This window comes from Ptiloglossa arizonensis, chromosome 8 (genome assembly GCF_051014685.1).
Source record: "Ptiloglossa arizonensis isolate GNS036 chromosome 8, iyPtiAriz1_principal, whole genome shotgun sequence".
Lineage (NCBI taxonomy): Eukaryota > Metazoa > Arthropoda > Insecta > Hymenoptera > Colletidae > Ptiloglossa > Ptiloglossa arizonensis.
The window spans coordinates 8,051,534-8,074,175 of NC_135055.1; the positions used below are offsets into that span (position 1 = coordinate 8,051,534).

At 33.9% G+C, this 22,642-nt stretch overlaps 2 protein-coding genes across 2 annotated transcripts; both read left to right on the top strand.

Moving 5' to 3' along the window:
• Positions 1-1,423: 1,423 nt before the first annotated feature.
• Positions 1,424-5,262, top strand: LOC143150662 (odorant receptor 13a-like). Its single transcript, XM_076319113.1, has 6 exons — positions 1,424-1,618; positions 2,264-2,516; positions 3,212-3,315; positions 3,465-3,797; positions 4,641-4,916; positions 5,185-5,262. Exons 1-6 carry the CDS (start codon positions 1,424-1,426, stop codon positions 5,260-5,262), a joined length of 1,239 nt encoding a protein of 412 aa, XP_076175228.1.
• Positions 5,263-17,958: 12,696 nt separating this feature from the next.
• On the top strand, positions 17,959-21,961 carry LOC143150663 (odorant receptor 13a-like). Its single transcript, XM_076319114.1, has 6 exons — positions 17,959-18,147; positions 19,578-19,638; positions 20,022-20,125; positions 20,442-20,777; positions 21,392-21,667; positions 21,899-21,961. The coding sequence occupies exons 1-6, from the start codon at positions 17,959-17,961 to the stop codon at positions 21,959-21,961; spliced, it is 1,029 nt and encodes a 342-aa protein (XP_076175229.1).
• Positions 21,962-22,642: the final 681 nt, after the last annotated feature.

Sequence of the window (22,642 nt, forward strand, 5' to 3'; positions counted from 1 at the left end):
GAATTATGAATTAATTCTTTTTTTCAAGTTGAAATATAGAACAATGTAGCATGAAAACTTTCACTGTCTGACCACTAGCGATCTTGTTCTCCTTCTCACAGTCCGCGGTATAGAAAGTAAATTTTTAAAATTTCCAAATTTACTTTTATTTGAAACAATGCATATTAATATTGATCTTAATTATAAAATATTACGCGCGAAATTTTTAACACGGCAATCTTTTTAAATTAATATATCGATAGAATCAACGAAAATGGAATTCTTTGTTACAGGTTCTTAGCACCGCTATGTCGTACTTCACTTTAATGAGACAATCCACGCTTAAGTAACGTTGCGAATTACTGTGCAACTAATAATAAATAAAATCGTTCGTACCTGTATCCGTGGATCAAATACAAAAAGGCGAAGTATTTTCCTCCAAAAATAATATTCGATGGTGATATATTCAATTTCTTCTATGCATCACACGATATCAATATCGGTCAATACGTTACCTTAATTATTCCTCAAAAAGTAGTACAATTAAATAAACATTGAAATCACACATCGATTCAAATCTTAATTCATACTGTTATGTCATTACTGTTACTTTGGAATTTTCTTTTCTCATACGAATGTACTCGTAAAGATGATACACGATATGAAAATTAAATCGTCGGCAATCTGTAAGTTAATAATTACCAATTATATCGGTGGTTTATCAACGATGAGTTACCAAAGTTCTACAAATATCCAAAAAAAGAAACCATAGTTCCGGTTGAAAAAAAGAGTGGTTACTTTGGAATTTTCTTAATCCTTCACGTGCAAAAGAAAAAAGTAAATTGTGACAAAAAAACGTTTCAACCTTGTCCAATAACATTTTGCGATATCACTTGTATGTTTCAAAATATGTATTTCACACCTTTGTTTCACGCGAGACAGGACACTGTGAATCGTAGACGCGAGGTCCGTGACAGGCATCAAAGACAATCAACAGGTTAAAGTGTTAAATGTCCAATTTTCTATTACCATTCTATGCTTTCTAATCGAGCACCATCACAGTTCGAGAACTGAACGGAGAGACAGTACGAGGATGATAGATCGCTCCTAATTTGTACAAAGTAACGCCTCAGTAACATCATAATGTTCGCAGCTCGTTTTTACAAATGGTGTAACGATCACTACGTTTGAAAAATACATAACCCATCGATCGAACACATCATTCGCGATCCCTCTCATTAACAGCAATCGTTTCTGTCTTGTATACACCCTTCGTGTCGTGTGATAATGAATTTAAGAAAATAGAGACACGTCCAGTAGACAATAAAAAGAATACTTTGATCACATCAATGTCATACTGATATTGATCGCGCGTGAACTGACACGCGGGAAATTTTGTAAGGACTAGCTGAGGAAGGCTACTTTGAGATAGTTCATGTCCACCATGAGTGCAAAAACGTATACGGACGTATCGATCAGATTGTCAGCATTTTTCATGAGATTCGTCGGCTTGTGGACATGGAAGAACGACAAGGAACAACGTTGGAGAAATGTAACCTTGGGTTATACGATCTGGTCAGTGTGTTTAGGTATCTTTATCGAGATCAGAGACCTATACTATTCGCGACATGACTTTAGCGTAAGTACAACCACTGTACGAAGTTAGCAGATATTCTGCATTGGAAGATGTGTGATTTTCATTCCGTCAGTCTATTACGCGGATCAGTGTCCTTAGATCTCGCGCGATCACTATTCTTTGGAATACTAGAAACAATTCATCTTTGCTGTTTTAAATAATAGAAAAAAGAGTTGCTATGATTTCGAGAGGAGCAATAGTTACTTCGTAAGTAGAGGCGTGGAGAGCATTGGAAAATCATCTTCGTTTCCTTTTTTTTAAGAATATGATCAGTTTGTATTGTAATAGAGTTCGATAGAGTGATTTACTTTGAGAATAACAGTGTTCAGGTACTATCAACGGTATTACAGTTTGACCTTCGGTGACCCTAAATATCCTTAAAATTCTACTTCGAATAGGAAATTTTCAAAGACACTTAACTTCTGCTTAATTCACGAATGAACATACCGCTGGAAAATTATGATTCCACGAAACAGTTGCAACCATACCGTGATCTCTTCAAAGTCGTATAACTTTTCTTAGCGATGTTTCTGCCAATTCGAGATAATGCATACTTAAAACAATTCATAAACTGCACCGATAGGGCCACGTTTGTTTACCACCTGCCCTCAACAAACAGTACATAAATTGTTTACCTGCTTCTTTCAGGCTTTCCTCTATATTACCTGCAACGTCCTGAGTACTATCATGGTTTTGATTAAGTTGCTCATAATACTGATACACAGAATGGAATTTCTCGAATTAATTCTATTCATGGAGAAACATTTCTGGAACGCTGAATACGATTACCACGAGAAAAACATTTTGGCTAGTGTCAGAAGGACTTGTATTTCGTTCACTATCGTCGTCACTCTTACCGGTCACGGTGCAATCATGGGTTATTTAATAACACCGATTATTCGTGAGTGAAAACAACATTGCTTTTGTGCGAAACTGGTGATTACAAAGATACGACCGCGAAACATATTCACGGTTCTTAGTTGTGGTTTGCAGATACAATGTTTGTAAAATGAATCACGATGCACAGTTGTTCGTTAAAAATTACAATACGTCCTCGAATTACGCGAAATTGTAAACACGTGGTTCTGCCCCTCAGTTCCTCGTAGATACATGTTTTCACGTATATAGATTCTCATTATTAATTAAATAATTATATTAACAAAATAATGAAAATCTGTTTGTACACCACATGTATTGAAGGGGAAAAGAAAGGCCATTTCTGGAAAAAAATTGTGAATCGTATTATGCGTTGAAACGGTTGAAATTCTTCTTTTCTTAATTCATGACAGCACATTCTTCATAATTCAAGAGTGATTTGTCTTTCTACCTACAATATATTGTACTTATATGAGAACTCTAGAACGAATTAACTGCGTAAAAGAAAGTTTCACTGTACGTATATGCAACACATTTTTAAGACACAGTTTTACCGCAAAGTGGTTATTACATTCAACAATATGTAATATTTTTTTTTTTATACAGTTAGCGTTAACACGTTCGTCACTTTAGTGCTGTGCGTATAACCTTTTAGAACTTCTTTTAAAATTACTCGTGCAGAAGCAAGTAAGTAATTAATTGAATACGTTTTTGCTTCAGACAATATGGGAAAAAATGAATCCGATAGAATACTTCCGTTCAATATGTGGCTCAACTGGCCCTTAGCAATATCTCCTTACTTCGAACTAATGTTCTTCGTGCAGGTATCAAAATTTTTCGTACATGGTCAGCGATTATCGATTACCGCATTTCACGTGTCGAGAAAGTAATACGTTCCAATGAATGGAATTAATCCACAACTGTGTACAATTGAAACGAATATAAAACATTGAGTAACTTTCCATTTTCACAGGTGATAACGTTGTATTCCGTTGGTATATCCTATTTTTGTTTCGACAATATTTTGTGTATTATAAACGTACACACGTCTGGACAGTTTCGTATACTGCAATACAGGTTAACGAAACTATATCAGACGGATGCAGAAACGAAGGATCAAAACGGAAACACGTGTCTGAAAAAACGTGTCAATAAATCGTACGAAATATTGAAGAACTGCGTTCGACAACACCAGTCACTTATTGACTATTGTATGAGGCTTGAGAATGTGTTTACATTGGTCATACTGGCCCAAGTGTTAATCTTCAGTGTGCTAATATGCCTTTTCGGGTATCAAATATTTCTGGTTCGTAAACTGCCTTAATCTAAGCAACACGAAATATTTTCGAAGAAATTTCTAACCAAATGGTACAGGTTATTCGAATGTAATCTTTACGTGTCTATACTTTACATTACATTACATTGCATGGAGAACTATCTAGAGTAACATTCTGTATTTTGGATGGAGAACTATCTAGAGTAACATTCTGTATTTTGGATGGAGAACTATCTAGAGTAACATTCTGTATTTTGGATGGAGAACTATCTAGAGTAACATTCTGTATTTTGGATGGAGAACTATCTAGAGTAACATTCTGTATTTTGGATGAAATTCTTTAAAAATGCTTCTAAACTTGACAGACTCGTCTATCGACACATATGAAAATTAATTACTGTCTAACGACCAATATTTACTAAACGCTATAAGCCCTCCAGGTTCACAAACAATGTTAACTCTCGGTATAACAATAGCAGCAATATCAATGTTAAATTCGATTAATCACCATACGGTTAATTTTAAAGTAAAGAACGACCAAAGACTATATTCTCAAGGTTTTTAAAATTGAAATACTTTCACCTCACTATCTTCAAACGAAATATTTTTCAATCAAAATAATTCAAGAAAAGCCTATTTTCATCCGGTTACCAATTCAATTGATTTCTTAAAGCAGCCTTTCCATCAACGATCTTCGAAATTATAAACAATTTTTCGCGATACGGTTTAACATCGTTAAAAACAAGTCTATCCATGTTTCTGTCAGATATATAGTATTGCTCGAAAAATTACCCTTTATAAATGAGATATTCTACGTTTTCAAATTTTTGGTAGCAAAGCTAATATTGTTTGAAAAATGTTTACTGTATATAGGCACAGGCAAACACCGCGAGACGTTCCATCTTCATCTTTCTTATAACAGGCAGTATGTCCTTGTTGTTAATGTTCACCTACAGCTGTCACGGTCTGATAGAACAAAGCGACAAGGTGGGTGTAGCAGCGTACTCCGCACCGTGGACGCTTATGCCAATGAACAAAGTTGGAAGAATGCTACGGAACGATCTGATGATGGTCATTGTACGATCGAAACGAGTCTGTTGTGTAACAGCGAATGGATTCTTCCCAATATCATTGGACACTTATTCTACGGTAACGACAACAAATATCTTTGTTCCATAAATTCGAAACTCAGTCGAGAATTACAATATCCCCTTTCTTATCGTTTTTACCGTATTTCGTGCTGATGACTCCAATAATGAATTGAGTAGAAGTCATCGAATAAATAATAAATTACATACTTTTTGTGCAGTAAAATGTTCTTCAAATTTAACGACTTGTTATTATAGTATCAAATTTTCTTTGAAGTTAGAGATTAATATTACGATGAAAACCTGAATGTTTCGTTAACTTGTTATAGATTATAAGTACAGCAATGTCGTATTTCACATTATTAAGGCAGCGATCCGAGGAAGTAGATGAAACTTCACAGCAATAAAGTCGCTCGAACGACCTTGAAGATATGAAACTTTCGAAACTGTGATCTTAAAGGTGATAGCTTAAAAAATAATGAAAATTTGTTATCGAGAAAATTCAGTTAGTAATTATTAAGAAGTTGTTCGAACACACGTGCACTATACTTGTTTACTTGTCCTTAGGATTAGAAGAATGCCCCAAATTCTTTGACCTCCTATTCAGATTTTATCAAGATAACTGGTACTGATGTCTACAAATTTCTTTAGTGAATTAGAAGCGAGAATTGCAAATATAATATTTAATGTACACTATTTCTTTTTCCTAATCTCGTGCGTTAGAAGCTTCACGAAAGTGCTATACAATCTGCAACTGTTTTAGTCTTTCATAAAATTTTGGAAAGAACCTTAAAGATATCGAACCCTCGAATATATTGTTGCCAATTTTCAACCAACGTGAAAATTCGATCGAAAAATGCTTCGTACGAATCATACTATACGCCATGCAAAAAAAAAGAGAAGCATATCTAGAATTACCAAGTGCCATGTAAGGAACTGTATCTTACCTTTCTGACCCCTTAACTCGAACTCGTGCTAAGAACAAAATTAAAAGCTCACAATGTGTACTGACGTACCGAGATGGTTTGCAACTAGTGACTGGTACACAATAGGAAGGAAGTGACACTTTACAAAGGTGGTGCGATAGACACCCCACCTGAATAATACATAATACAGCGATAGTGATTATGACTCGAATGAGTGTAGCCATTGTTATTATCTTCTACGTCTATCAGCTTATCACACACCCCGAGATATGCACTCGTGTCACTGACACGACAAAGGAAATCCTAAGATCAAAGTAATATTGACATTGATATTCGTATAGTACGAATAACGTATAGTGCTAGACAAGGGGTAACCGAAAAAACTCAGCACGCGACATTATTCGACGTTTCGCTATGGAATCAGAAAGGTATTCAGACACTTCGATTAAATTATCGACCTTTTTTTTAAAGAACATCGGCATGTGGCTAGCGAATAATGACATAGAGCAACGTCGACGGAATTTTGCGATAGGTTGTACGATTTTCGCAGTATTGTTTGCTTCCGTAATCATGGGCAGAGATTTTTATTACTCTTGGGGTGACTTTGACGTGAGTACATCGACTATGTGATTTTATGTTTGCAAGCGATTTACAGCGTAGAGCTCGAATGTTTGGTCCTGTACTAGAGAATTTTTGACGATGTCTTAATAACACCAATAGCTGAGCCAGATTTAAAGAAAGTTTCTATTGATCGAATTATTCGCGGACTGTCCGCGATTAATTATCTGAAGACTTCAACATGGCTGACGGACTATGTTCATGAACAAATTACGGACTTTCTGAAGTTGTGAATCGCTACTCGATGCGAAAATTGATAAAATTTAATATCGACATGTGCAAAATTACACATTTGTAGAATACCTAAATGCAATCTACTCCAAGAATCCTATAAATCTTTCAGATACTAATTAAGAGAACGTTTATGAAGCAATTCGTTACCGTAATTATTGCACCAAATCGTTCGTTTTCATTTCACTTGTGTCAGTTAATATACAAATCTTTCAATTGGTTCTTCCAGAATATTATTACCAATATGGCCAACACCTTGATCGTTATCATAATCCTATCCAAGGTGAGTGTCTTAATGGTACACAAAATGGAATTCCTTCAATTAATTGTGTTCGTGAAAGAGCATTTCTGGGAAGCCGATTATAATCATGAAGAGAAACAAATCGTAGACAATGTCAGGAAAACTTGTATTTTCTTCACCACTTTGGTTACATTCTCCGCTCAATGTACTCTGGCCACTTACATAGCAACACCTATCATTGGTGAGTTAAAATGACGCTTATTCATTTATATGAATAGAATTAATTAATTTTGAGATTTTTTTTTCATACCTTGAAAAGAAACAAAGATTTTCCATTTGCTGACGTAAAAAGGAAACACCCTGTACGGGAAAATAATTAGTTAATTCGATGCATTTGTGTTTCAGAAAATTTAGGAAGAAACATATCCGAAAGATTACTTCCGTTTAATATGTGGGTCGACTTTCCCTTATGGGCAACTCCCTATTTTGAAATAGTGTTCTCCTTACAGGTATCGCAGTATATAATATCTAATTTATAATTATCGACTACATTTCTTTGAGATCATTTTTCCAGCAATAAATTAACAATCTACGTTTGAATAAATCCGTAATCTATATTAACGGTTTATCTTCTTTTACAGGTGATAGCCATGTATATGATTTCAGTATCTTACTTTAGTATCGACAACATTTTGTGCCTGATGACTCTACATACATCTGGACAGTTTCGTATACTTCAATACCGACTAACAAAACTCGGTGGTATCGAGGAGCAAACGAAGGACGAAGACAAACGTTTAACAAGCTATGGCTACGATTGTTACGAAAAATTTAAAAGTTGTGTCAAATATCATCAGATACTCATCGATTACTGTGATAAGCTTGAGAACGTTTTTACAGTGATTGCACTTGTACAAGTGTTATGCTTCAGTTTACTAATCTGCCTTTATGGGCATCAAACGTTTCTGGTTCGTATCTGTCATACTGTAAGCAATGCGGAATTATCTCGAATTAACGATCGTTTGAATACTCTCATGACCGTGCAGATAATTATATACACTTGTAATTGTTGTATCTTCCTACTTTGGATTATATAGATGACAAAGTATACGACAATAAATGTGTATCACTCGTATAAATCCTCCATTTATTGGAAAGCTTTGTCACATTATTTTATTGATTAAATTGAAAAATCTACTCAACTCTTTCGGAGCTGGAATTGAAATGCAGCTTTCGACCAGGCTTCATTAATTGATCACTTTCTAATTCATCACTAAAGGATCACTAAAAGATCAAAAGGCCGTTGTATAGTTTCATGGGTATACACGAATGTGTTATCATTATTCTGCCAAAAGAAGGCACAAATTGATTTTGTTAAGATAAAAATCAATAATTTTAAAATAGATGAAGTACATTTGCATACATGTGTTATATTATCGTATTGCCAAAAGAAAGCAGAAGTTATTTACATCGATAACGGGTAAAGCATCGATGTAAACAACTTGTGCTTTCCTTTGGCAGTACGATAATATAACACACGATGCGAATGTACTTCACCTATTTTAAAATTAATGATTTTTATCCGTCATCATTTCTAATCGTCGGGCAGATGAAACGTTAGATGGCGCCACTATGGCAATATAACTGACACCGAACGATTATGTTACCTGTCATAGAGAGCAGTTGAAACCTTTCAAATCATGAAACTTTCATGCACTTCATTTTGAGCAACGCGAGTAGCTTACTTCCTGTCTCTGCTTTGATCCTAAATTATAAATCTGTGAGGATAATTGCAACAAAATATTGTGACAATATTTTGTTCAAACAATGTACAGATACAATTCTTCTACGTATACCACCTATACCGACTTCAATAGTTCAGTTGAATATATAATAATTCCTAAAATAAATATTATTACACAAAAAAATTCTTCAACAATAAATATCTTAAGGCTCATGTTATATCTCGTCTGCGAATCTAATTGTTTTCAAAATAATTCATTCTCGTTCGATTTAGTTTTAATTGATATTACCAATAGCGCTGACCGATTTCATTCCTGGCCAAATTGATAACATTAAAGATAAAGTATTGCCTGTATCGTCTAATTTCATATTTCGTCGGTACCGATAGCACTAGTTGTTATGTTACCACCAGATCCGAAAGAGTTTAATGTTCTCAAGTTCTCCAATTAGTACAAATAGTTTATTACATGTCAATATATGATCTGTATTTTTTGTATCATTCAGTTTCTATTACTTTGTTATTTTTATAGTCCTTAATTTTTGTTTATACCTGTTGGTATACTTACTTTTGCTCCATATTAAAGAGTAAATAACGATCGCGAGAATTTTTTAAACTTCTCTGATTGTATCACCATATCTTAATTTAAATAGATTTTTCAAGAATAATAAAAACTTGCAGTTATGGGAACATTTTTAGTAGAGATTTTGTATTTTCGGCACCTGATATTTTACGGTACACCATCAAACTGTTCCTATCTATGGAATCTATTAAACTCGACAATTTCCCCTCAAATTGAAACAAAAAGAAATGAGTACCAAGACTTATCGTACATTGGTACTCTAATTGCAGCTATCGTAAAGAAATAGTATACACTGTATACTGTACAGAAATGTCTCGTTGTACGATCGTCGTTATTTCCATTAACCGAGGAACGACCGGTAAAGCGTGAAATACATTTACAGACAGACTTTAAAAAATGGAATTAAAAAATGTTTGGTTTTGTTGTTATGAAAATACTTGTAACACATTATTGAGATTTCTCTGATGAAAATAAGACCAAACATTGTGAAACATATCGATCAAATCACGTGCACTGTAAGTACCTACCGGCGATCATATAACGAGACCATACTGTACCCTGCTAGAGTCTATTCACAAGTCAGATTAATCTATTGTTAGGAATATCACGTCAAAGTGCCTCACACAATATCCTAAAATAGAACGTTGAAACTATGCCACTTCTCTAAAAGAAATATTCCGACTTTTGAGTGCTACAGCCTACATTGTTTGAAATTTTTTTACTTGTCACGCATATAGGCAGATAAAAACATCTCAAGACGTATCGTCTTCTTCTTCTTCCTAGTAGGCAGCATGCACATGCTGTTTATGTTCAGCTACAGCTGTTATGGCTTGATTGAAGAAAGTGGAAACGTTGCTTTGGCAGCCTATTCAGCACCGTGGCCATGTACGCCAATGAATAAAACTGGTAGAATGCTACGCAACGATCTAATGACTGTCATACTGCGATCTAGAAAAGTCTGTTCTATAACCGCTTGTGGTTTCTTTTCCGTGACGTTGGAAACATATTCCACGGTAATTAATCCTAACCCTTTTCATTATTTATTTTAAGTTAAACATGCGAAAAATAATATTTTCGTTATTTGAGAAACGAGTATTGATGATTGTTCAAATGTCAAAAATTATAATAATGATTCTTTCCTGAACTACAAATTGACTTGTTACAGATTTTAAGCAACGCAGTATCGTTCTTTTTATTATTGAGACAACGCTCAGAGATATCGAAAGAAAATTAGAAACTAATCACACCCTGTCGAATTTGTAGATACGGAACGATCAACTATATTTGATTGCAAATGTAAATTAAAAATAAAGGAATACTTCGCAACAGAACTCAAGTACATATTTTCTAGTATTTATTTAAAACCGTGTGAAATTGTAAATTTCGTACCATTTGGAATAATGTACTGACAATAAGTGCTACTATCGGTAGCAGTTTAATTCCTAAATGCATAATTTTTTCTGGATCAAAGTATGCAGGTATTGAAAGTAATTTTAACAAATATCTTTAGCGTCCGGAGAGACAATTTTTGCACTCACTTATTAACATATATTCGAAAACGTAAATTCGCAATCATAAGCAAAGTTGTTGACTTATCTCCTTCTACCGATAGTCTGTTGTAAACTATAATATTGCAATAACAAATCTTTGCTTCGCAAGATTGCATCCTTCCTTTTTCGGCCAAAAAGCAACAGTTCTTTGTTTTAAATTTGTTCGTAAAATGACGACTGGTTGACTATTATTCGTTCCTGCACAGCGGTTTCGTGGCACTGCTCCCTTATCATACATAAATCATCGATTCTATACATCGCTCCTACGTTGAAGATAGCAATTGCGATTGCATGTACATCAGAATACTTCACATCCAAATAAGAGTGTACAAGCGGCGCCAAGAATAAATATAAAGTCTACGAACGATAAATAGAGAATATCTACTAGACATCATATCCACTGTGAAGTAGATCAAAGACCAGATCTAAATGATAATGAAATTTTACGTAAAAATTCTGAATTGAAAGGTATACTTGTTAGAAATTCACTATGTGTTTGGTACCCTGTAAAGACATTGAAGTCACCAATCATCCGCTTTAGTAAATGTAGCAGACTCTAGTATGCAAGCGATAGCGTTGAACAGCTTTGGAATAGTTCATTTATGCAATCTTGGTGATCATTTTTGCGCAGATTCAGACAAGGCGAGTGTATGAAGATTCTTTTTTTTACTTGTATGGTGTGAATAGATAGAAAATATAAGAACCAATAGTTCCAATAAATTCTAGATCTAAATTAAACACAATTTTGGTCAAAGAAATGAGTATCATAAAAGAAATTTCAGTTTCAATTGAGGTTGATCGAGAAGAAGATCCAACATTTTTGAAGACACGATATTTTCGAAAGTGAACAAATGTTTATCCGTTTCTAAATTTTGACTTATAACTGCCAATGGTTATTCATTTCTAATGATTATACGTTTATTAATAATTATAAAATCGCGAGTGTAAGATAAAACGTTTCTTTTTGTTTATGGCATCTAAAAAGTAAAAGCAAGTTGGTTGTTTATCATTTACATGTTACATAGACAGTTTTATCTAAAGTTCTAACAAAGTCCTATTCCATTGTCAATGAACACGTAGAATCACCTCCTTCCTGGTTGTATTACTATTACTGAAACACTCTGTGTCGATCAAAAACATCTTGCCCACAGTTCACTTTTGAAACAAGTCATTTCTCTAAAATGGATCGCATTCGCACGTGGTTCCAAGTCAAGATAAATTACGAAGACATCTTGGAATACGAATTTCATATTTCATAGCTTGAAGCCCCCATTTGCAACGCACGTTGTTAGACACACCTGTTAGCCACAATTGAAGTTCACAGAGGGTAGCAGCATTCTCAGATTCGTGTATTACTCATGAATTCTACCCGTTGCCCTCAAAACTGAGGCCTGTAATTATATCAACGACAACTGTACCTTAAAAGCAATCCGAATAAATACAAAGTGCACGATCAGTGATCAAAAGGATGTCAGTAGATCAAAGACGCATGTCGTTCAATTGGATTATCCTGGATATGTTGTGAAAATCGATACGAAGTTTCTAGTGTGGGTTCGATACTCAAAATTCAATATGATCCTGAAGCAGAGTGAGGATATTTCCATTGCCATAACAACTCATTTCATGAAGTTGTCTGGCTTTTGGATGGCAGATAACAGCAATGAACAACAACGCAGAAATATCACCTTAGTTTACACCATTGTTGGAAATATTTTTATAGGTTTGATACTGGTTTTGGATATTTATCACTCTAGAGCAGATTTCACTGTAAGTATGTACAAACTAATATCGTTACGTTCGCAATCGTCGAAAAAAATTGTATATATTGAAGAAATTATCATTCGATGCCAGTAGGGTAAAGTAATAATAAAAAGAAATAGTTTTTGTTGGCTTTAAGAATAACAGTTTAAACGACTAACATTCTAAGACAATCGAGATATGAAATCTTTATAATGACTTTTGAAAATTTGTTCGAAGATATTATTTTGTTTGAATTTTATTGGATCACATTCATTTTACTATTTATTAGAGAATAAACTGTTGGAATCTATAAGAATCTATGCTATATTATTTGTCATAATCGATATATAAAGTACCAATTCAAGTGTATGCAAACGTAACATACAGTACTATAGAAAGCAACGTCAACTGAACGATACAATTGAAAGCATTTTTTTGCTTAATTGAAGTAGATATAAATATAAATCGATAAAGAAATCGTCAAATTGCAATATCTAGAGTATTTGACAATTATGGATAAACCATTTCATTTTACTTCATAATGTTACATTTTAATGTTCATAGACTTGCCTGTACATCATGTGCAACATAGTAAGCTTGGTCATGTCTTTATTCAAGCTTATTGTCCTGCTTATACACAGAAAGGATTTCTTTCAATTAGTTGCACACTTGCAACGCAAATTTTTAGAAACGAATTACGATTTCTACGAGAGAAAGATTTTGAACGCGTGCAAACGTCTCTGTGCAGTCTGTATTTGCGTCTTCATCTGTTGCGTACATATGACACTATTTTGTTACGTCATGGCCCCCGTAGTGGGTAAGTCGATTAATTGATACCTGCGAAAAATTAATAGTGATTAGTCTGCAGAAGTTGAAGAGATATTGGCAGCTTCAGAAATAATTGAATTGTATTTGAAGATAATACAAACTATGCTTGAAATATACGTATCGACTTTTATGTGGAAAAAAGAAAGAATACTAGATCAGTATTATAAATTATTGCATTCAAAAACGATACGCACTTTAAATACATTTTGTTCCTTGATCATAATGTATTTAAAAAAATATCATATAAGCGAAGTGATTCAAACCAGGCAAACAGGCGAGTAAAATCGCTGATAAACGAGAAACATTAATTATTCGTATTCTCATTATAGCAAACATTGGAGTAAACGAATCAGATAGAATACTTCCATTTACCGTGTGGATAGATACAATGTCCATTACACCGTATTTTGAGATGATGTTTATGTTACAGGTATTGCCTAATCTTGACGAATTTTTAGCAGTGGCTAAGTTCCTCAGACAATATCATACGTAACAAAGCAATTTTAAATATTTAAGTAGAGAACACAGAGAGGCAGAAGTAACGACAAAATATACCGTAAAAACTGTTATTGTATCTAAATTTTGTTATTTCGACCGTTTCTCGCGACCAATTTATATCTAGAAGACTCCGTTGCAACTAAAATAACTAAATTATTACTTTTGTTTTGGCGTAGGTTTTGTCATTATACCAAATTGCCATAAACTACTTTTGCTTCGATAACTTTCTGTGCATTATGAATCTGCACGTATCTAGCCAGTTTCGTATACTACAGTACAGATTCGAAAATTTGAACAATGCAAATAATAATGAACCGTATAGTGAAAATTCGAAATCGTATTCGTCACATTGTGCTGATAAATATTACGCCACGTTTAAAACTCACGTTGAACAGCATCAGACATTAATTGCATTCTGTGACAAACTTGAGAAAGTATTCAATTCGTTCTCATTGGGGCAAGTGTTATTGTTTAGCTTGTTAATTTGCCTTGACGGATATCAAGTACTTTTGGTGAGTTTTAAAAACTTATGATTTTACAATTTCATATACCCAACTAATTATTTTCACTTATAACTATATTAGAAAAACTTTACTCTGCTCGTGAAAAAAATTTTCTACACGTTACGAGAATCGTGTATTGTAATGCAGTGATTCTTGTTTTCAAATCACAAAAGTGACAAAGTGATAAACTCCACTTGAAAGTGGGGTAGGTAGCGATACTTGTCTTGAGCTAAGAACGAGCAAGATAGAGCTATAGCGGGCGAGTCTCGCACTACATGTGCTAGGTGACCATAACTTTAAAGCGACATCGCTAATGAAACCAAATATTTGTATATTTTTCATTAGATCTTCAGAAAAGATATTATATTATATCATCCTGACTGCGTTATCGATGAATTGGCAAGGTTTTTATACTGAAATACGTAACTGCGAATTTCAAAGATGATACATTTTACGCAAAATTAAAAACAATCCATACAACGATCATGTTTCGACTTCTTCGCACCGGGAGATCTGCAACAATCAATTCGTAATTCATGAAAATACGAATAAAAAAGTATACAAGTTCTAATTTTCTTCAATGTATAAGATTTGATATTACGTGTACAACTTATTGCCTTCTGTAAACATAAATGAGTGTGATTCTGTTACTTGAGCTCCGTGTAAAATTGTGACTTGAAAACGGGAATTACTGTAGTAAGAATGCTTTGTTATTACTTAACTTTCACCTACAATACATTATGCTCTGTAGGCAGATGGACCACTTGCAAGACGCTTTCTTTTTGTCTTTCACGAACTCGGCTGTACAGCGCAGCTGTTAATGTTTACGTACAGCTGTGACTGTTTAATACACGACAGTTTGAATGTTGCTACGGCCATGTACGCTGCTCCATGGCCATGTATGTCGATGAATGAGAACGGAAGAATGTTACGAAAGGACCTGATACTCGTGATGTTGAGGGCTCGAGTACCTTGCTGCCTGACAGCCCGTAGATTCTTCTATGTGTCTCTGGAAACTTACACTAAGGTAATTAAACTCACCCGTTTGATGTTATGTACGTCTACTTAACATTGCTACCAAATAATTTATTCGTATCACTTGTTGCAGATAATGAGTACCGCAATGTCATATCTCACACTATTGAAACAGCGAACCGTGGATGCAGCCTGAATTTCTTCTGTCTTGTAATGTAATATTATACATACAGCCGTGCATTGCTTTCTAGATAAAATAATATGAATCATTTGTACTTCTTAGATACACGAGTGATATACTGTACAAGGAGAAATACAACGTGAGTACGAATGTATGTTTGTTTTGTTGATAGGCATGGAAAACAATTTTTTTCGTATTCGTGTCTACGAAGCAAGTCCCTTGATTTGCACTATTCCGTTGTTAATCGATAAATCCAGTTCGTTGAATGTTCAGTTATCGAGGAATGGTAACGATTTCATTTTAAGACTCGATCTATTTTATACGAAATTAAGGCAAATAAAATCAGCAATGGGAGTACTGTATGTGTAAGAAAATTTTTCTACTTCAAAATTTACACTTATTTACACTTTTACGATTGAAGAGAACAGTTTTTTTATAATCTTTATCCTGGATTTTTAATTACACTTTAACTATGTGATTATAGCCTTTAATATTAATTTATATATATTAGCCTGATCATTGTCTCTTTTCTTGTCATTTCTATGGTAAATTGTGAAAAAATTTTTCCTATATAAATTATTGCATCGAAGGGGATACAAACCTAGAATCGAAACATATAAATTTTATATATTTCAAGGTATATTTCTATATTTTTTATTTAATAAAATCTCGATTCATGCATAACTAATTGATTCTATACATCCCCTCTATCGTACATTCGAAAGTAACAATTTTTATGGCATAATTTCAAGAAAAATGATCACGAAGTTCCCGAATCGTTAACGTTAAAAATCGCAATTTTTCGTAATACGCCTGATTAATTTGCACGCGTTCTTTCACCGTGTATTTTTCCATGATTAATTTCCCATCTGTCTACGTGACATATGTCAAGTTTCAAGTTAATCGGTTTGACGTTTTAAAAATAGCGTGAAATTCAAATCGACCGATGATGATTGGGACACACTGTACATCGTTTCAAACGTAGTTTCATGTGTAACTAAACGTGTAGTCACTTAAAGGCTAGAATTACTGTACACACATAACTTAAACGGATAAGCAAATGCACCAACCATAAAACGCCATATTTTTATCTATTTTTAATCTTTATTAGATATTGCTGAACGAAGAATAGAGTACGTCATATTTGTATTGTCTTTTGTCACTAGATGCTCGACCGAACACCTAAAAGCGCCATACTCCGTATATCGCTACGAAGGAGAAGCACTAAAAAATTCAAAAACCATTGTCAGTTTTTATGTGCTACGTATGTCGAACTAAATTATATGGATATTAAGAACATTCTTGATTGAACTTCTGTATTCACCTAATAAAGTACATTAACTATACAATATCACTACACATTCTTTTAACACGTAGGAATCCGATACTGAACGTCACTTCACTCTTAACATTAATGTACAAACGTAGGGTTCATTCAACCCTTGTATTTTTTTTATATTCATAATGAATTTCAAGTGGGCCCGAACAGTTGCTGCACAGTGTACGTTACCATAAGTATCTTTTTTGCAAAAAGATATGTCACCACTTAGTCAAATAGGAAGTACTTGATTGCCGCTACCGGGATCATTAATAACTCATCGATCCAATGCATTACCCTCACTTATCCGGTTAGTAATTGCCATGGCATGTACGATGGAATCATTTTCTTCTATACAACGGAGCCTAAGTATCGTTATGCCATAAATATAAAGTGTACAAGTGATGAATAATGTATGTTTCTAGATTAAAGACCAGATGGAATTGATTTCTTTCAACGTGCTTCAATAATCGATCCTTGGAACCTCCATAGAAACTTATAAACGAGACATATACTTAAATGAGATTCGACGTGAGTTAGACGTACGTACAGTAGGATCTTTTCTATCGCCGGATCATCTTTCTTTATAATATGTACCAGATTCTAGTGCATTGGTAACTGCGTAAAAATAACATCGGAGTATTACTATACATTGTGCAGTATTTTTAAGTTAATTTAAACGAGAAGTGTTCGTCACTCTCAGGTGATAATTGAGTGTGGAAAAATATTAATTTCGTTGACAGTAGGTAGCTACGATTTCAACGAGAATCGTTGTGGAATGTGACCGAGCAATTTGTTATCACTTGCAGCATACATAGTGGAAATAATTTTTTTAAGGCAAACTGCAATCACGTTGTTCCAAGTGAAGACACATTTTTGAGAAAATTCTTGACTCGTGTTCTATGTGCAGCGAACCCTATTTCCCATTTGCAATACGACACACCTGTTAGTTACAATTGAATTAGTTCACAGAGAATCTCGTAGTGATATTATGAACGTCACGTAACGTATTAATTGTCTACATTGCTCCGAACGAAGAGCAACAATTACGTTCATAGACAGAGGAATAAGATAAATATAATTTTTCTGGATAGATTGTAGAATCGATAGAAAGTCTATAGTACGTGTCCAATATCTGAATTCTATGGTTAAACGAATTTATCAGTGACCATGGCACGCAATAATGATGCTATTCTCAAGTTAACGATGTTCTGTCTAAAGTTAACTGGTCTTTCCACGGCAACTAATCACTTTGAAGAACGATGCAGATATATCACCCTAGTTTATTCAGTCGTTGGCATGCTTTTTCATAGTTGGATTCTGACGCTAGATATGTATTATTGCAGAAGTGACTTTCGCGTAAGTATGCGAGAAATTGAACGAATAAAGCCCGTTTAATCTTATTAAAAGTTAACGTCAAAGATAGATCCGTTAATGTGTTGTTAACAAATTTTTAGCGACTTGTAAAAGTAAATTTTTGATTATAATTACTATGAAACTTTATAATAGATAATCTATTACGAAGCTATCTTGGGAAATTATTTATACCCCAAAAATTAGACCAATAAAACAAATTAATTTCATTAATAGATAGAAATTATTTTGTAAAACTTCCAAATCAAATGTTCGTTTCAAATAAAATCATACTTCTGTTCTCACAATTTGGACACAGAGAAATGAATCATCACTGTTGAAGGTTCAATAAAAATTTATTAATGATATAATATTTAAATTTCATGTTAATGGATCGCACTTCTATCTAAAGAAACGCAATTACTTTATTCGCTACTGTAGAATTAAATAATACCATACATAACTACGAACATATTTACAAAACTCCCGTTTGAAAGAAAGGGAACAAGTCATATTTTTAATCGTATGCACTTGAAACTTTTTCAACATTAATTTGACTTGCATATATATATATAAAAATAACCCGAAGAATATTGAGATTAGACTCATTTTTATCGGGAACACCTAGCCAAACTGTTCGTAATATTTTCATAGTGATATTACCATAAATATAAATATTTTCATTTTCGATGGAAGATGAAATTCAAATTTCACATTTGAAAAATGAATAAAAACTTAACTATAAATCTAGGAAACGCAAAGCAGACATTTAGATTTCTAGTGGCACTACTTCCATTATTTAAAAATAGTACTAATCTAAAATTTTGTAAGACTGAACGAACACGAAGTACTAATAAATAACAGCTCACTGGATGTACACTATGTATTTTCTGTCTATAGATCACACTGTATAATCTCTGCAGCTGTTTAAGCGCATACTTGTCCGTATTCAAGTTACTTTGTTTGCTTGCACACAGAAGAGATTTTCTCGGTTTAATTCAGTACTTGCGACGAAAATTTTTGAACGGAAAATACGATATCTACGAGAAAACGATCTTGGATACATGCAATCGCACTTCTGCACTCTTCACTTATAGCTTTACTTGTTGTGTGCAGGCGACACTATTTTTTTACGTCGTGAATCCCATCTTTGGTAAGTCGATTAATTGATACAAGTGTATATCAGTTACGAGTGATTGTATCGTAAAATTTACAGACATATTATCCATTCATTTTTATACTGAAAGTAAGAGTACTAGATTACTATATAAAATCGTTGATTCGTGAACCTAATGTGATTCTGAAATATGCTTAATTTTCCAACTGCAAAGATTTCTCAGTGATATTCTAAAACGCATACAGGATGATCAAACTATACTGCCAATAACGTGAATTTCATAATTATACAGTCATGTAAATATCCGTAAAAATCACAGGACATTCAAGTAAAAATATTGCTTCTGAACGTTTTATATAAAGAACACTGGGGCATGATGGGTTCAGTGGGACTGTGAAATTTTTTCGTATACACTGCTTTGTATAATGCTAGACAAATATAAGAGTGTACAAAATACCATATAGAGAGTACCATCGAAATACGAGGCAACACGTATATACTGTGCAGAGCTCAGAAGTTGATCTCTACAAAGAATTGCGAATCGTATTGGTTCAGACGCTTATGTAAGCCTTCTAAGGCCTAAGACCACGAAAAAATTATTCAAAATTAACCTCGTTTATGGCACTATATTCCCATTAACCGAGAAGTCATCCTTCTAGCTCCTAGCTACAGTATACCCAATTTACATCTACATGTACACTTATGAAATGTGGTCTGAGTAGCTATCACAGGAGGAAATAAATTATTCGCATCGTCGTTTCAGTAAACATTGGTAGAAATGCATCAGACAGGATGCTGCTGTTTAACATACAAATGGATCTGCCGTTTACCACGTCACCGTACTTTGAAATGACATTTTTGGTACAGGTAATGCCAATACTTGTTTATTTTACAAGATTTTTTAACAAAAGCCTTGAAGCATCGTATTAAAACGATCCGTACGAAACACTTGAGTATTGTACAAATACAGAGTAGCAAAAGTACCGATGATATCATTATATACCCCATGCCCCAGTGCAAGATATTATTACATCGTTACGAGTGTTATTTTTCACTTTTGGTCGTGACCTTTTCTCGCAATTGAAGACGATCTTTCAAGTTAATGCAAGAGACGTGATTCATAATATTTCTCTTCTCGTTATATCACAAAAACAATTGAATCGTCCACTTTGTATTATCGCAGGCTTTTTTATTGTATCAAATCGGGCTATGCTACTTTTGTTTCGACAACATTTTATGCATCACGAATCTCCACGTAGCTGGGCAGTTTCGAATACTGCAGTACAGATTGGAAAACATGATTATTTCGGACGATAGAGAAGAACATGATGAAAGTGGACATAAGCTCTCATTGCAATCTGAATTGAAATATTACTCCATATTTAAAAGTAACGTTCGACAGCATCAAGCACTTATTGCATATTGTAAAATGCTTGAGAAAGTATACAGTCTCTTCTCATTGGGACAAGTATTACTCTTTAGCTTGATAATTTGTCTTGACGGATATCAACTAATAATGGTTAGTATCTAGTACAATTTTAAGTACTTGTACGTGTTACAAGTGATGACGTAAGAATAGAAATAATGTGATTTTCAATGCTGTCGCATAAATTCATACTTAACAGTTTGTTGAAATCGATCCTCCTTTTACTTGCAACGGAAATTCCCGTTTTCAAATGACAATTTTCATCCTATCGTGAAAACTATACTCAATTCAATTTATTTTTCTGTCTTCGTAAGAGTATTATCAGTGCACTGGAAATTTGGGGGAGAGGTCTCTCTTTCTCTCTCTCACTCTCTCCCCAGTTGGAAATAAATCCAAATACGACACTCGTCTGAGTATTCCTGGTTGGATGTTTATAAAAATGTCAAGTAATGCGCAATGAAAGAAAATCAGAGTCAAGTAATGTTTAGACTTATTTTCATCAAGAAAAGTTCTCGATGAAACTATCAATGATACGTCTGCCAGAGACATTCTCGTCAGATGGTTAACATGTAACCAAGTTTTAGTTACAGATCAAAATTGCTATCAACGCTAATTTCAAGTAAACTGTTCAGTTCTGATTGTGTCACTTGAAAGTGGAAATTCCTGCGTATGCATGACTAACATTGACAGAAGTTTATTTCCTGTAGCCAGAAACATCAGCCGTGAAACGCTTTCTCTTCCTCTTTCGTATATTTAGCTGTAATGCTCAACTGCTGATGTTTACCTACAGTTGCGATTGTTTAATACAAGACAGTGCGAATGTTGCCACGGCTATGTACGCAGCTCCGTGGTCTTATATGCCGATGAATAACGATGGAAAAATGCTGAGAAAAGAGTTGATACTTGTGATGATGAGATCCAGGGTACCTTGTTGCCTGACAGCTAATGGATTCTTCATTGTATCACTGGAAACGTACACCAAGGTGAGCAATATTTTCAGCTTGCTTCTTCCAAATTTATCATTAGGCTAATCGTTTCGCATAATTCGTTGCTAACAGCGAGCTTGTATATTTTCATAATTTCTTGCCGATAGAGAATTTGTATACGTAAAGGTAGGCTTTCTTGTAATGACGATTTCGGTTAATCGACATTCCACTGTAATAGCACGTAATCTTTCTGGTGATAATTGGTATTGTAATATATACTTCTTTCAGGTGTTGAGTACTGCAGTATCATACTTTACGTTATTAAGGCAACGGGGAGTCACTACACAATAAATTTATACGATCTCTGTTTTATAACATATACATCAAAAACGTACGTTACTTTTTGCATGATACGTAATCCGATGTTTTAACGCGATAAGTATAATATAAAAAGAAATGTAATTTCACTGTTTCAAAAACTTCATCCTTGTTCCTTGGAATGTATAGAAAACTATTTTTTATATGTACATAAAAAAAAATCTTATATAGTCATTTCTGTATGCATATGATTATTCAGGTACCCTTCAAGTGTTTTTTGATACTACTGAATCATTGCACGTCCTTAATAATTTGGTTGGCTATCTGTTTCCGATTTATGTTACGTAAATTCGTATTTCCAAATTACTATCAAAAGCTCTGTATTCATTTTTGTTTACTGTGTCGTTCACTTGTACATTCGTAAATCAGCTGCTGATGAAAATGCAAATTTACAAATATTACATCTTGAATACGAATAGTAATTTTTCATTGCCAGTGTTTAATTACAGACATGCACATATAACATTTTATGCCTGAACGTTGCGTTGTTCAAGATACTTTTTTTGTCACTTACATGCAAACGAATTTCTGACAGTCGAATTATGACATACATCCAACATCTCTTATTCAATGAGGCCAGATCTAGGTAAGTCGAACGATTCGTTCAAGTAAATTATTCAACATTTGTCATATACCATTTAAAATAAAAATTTA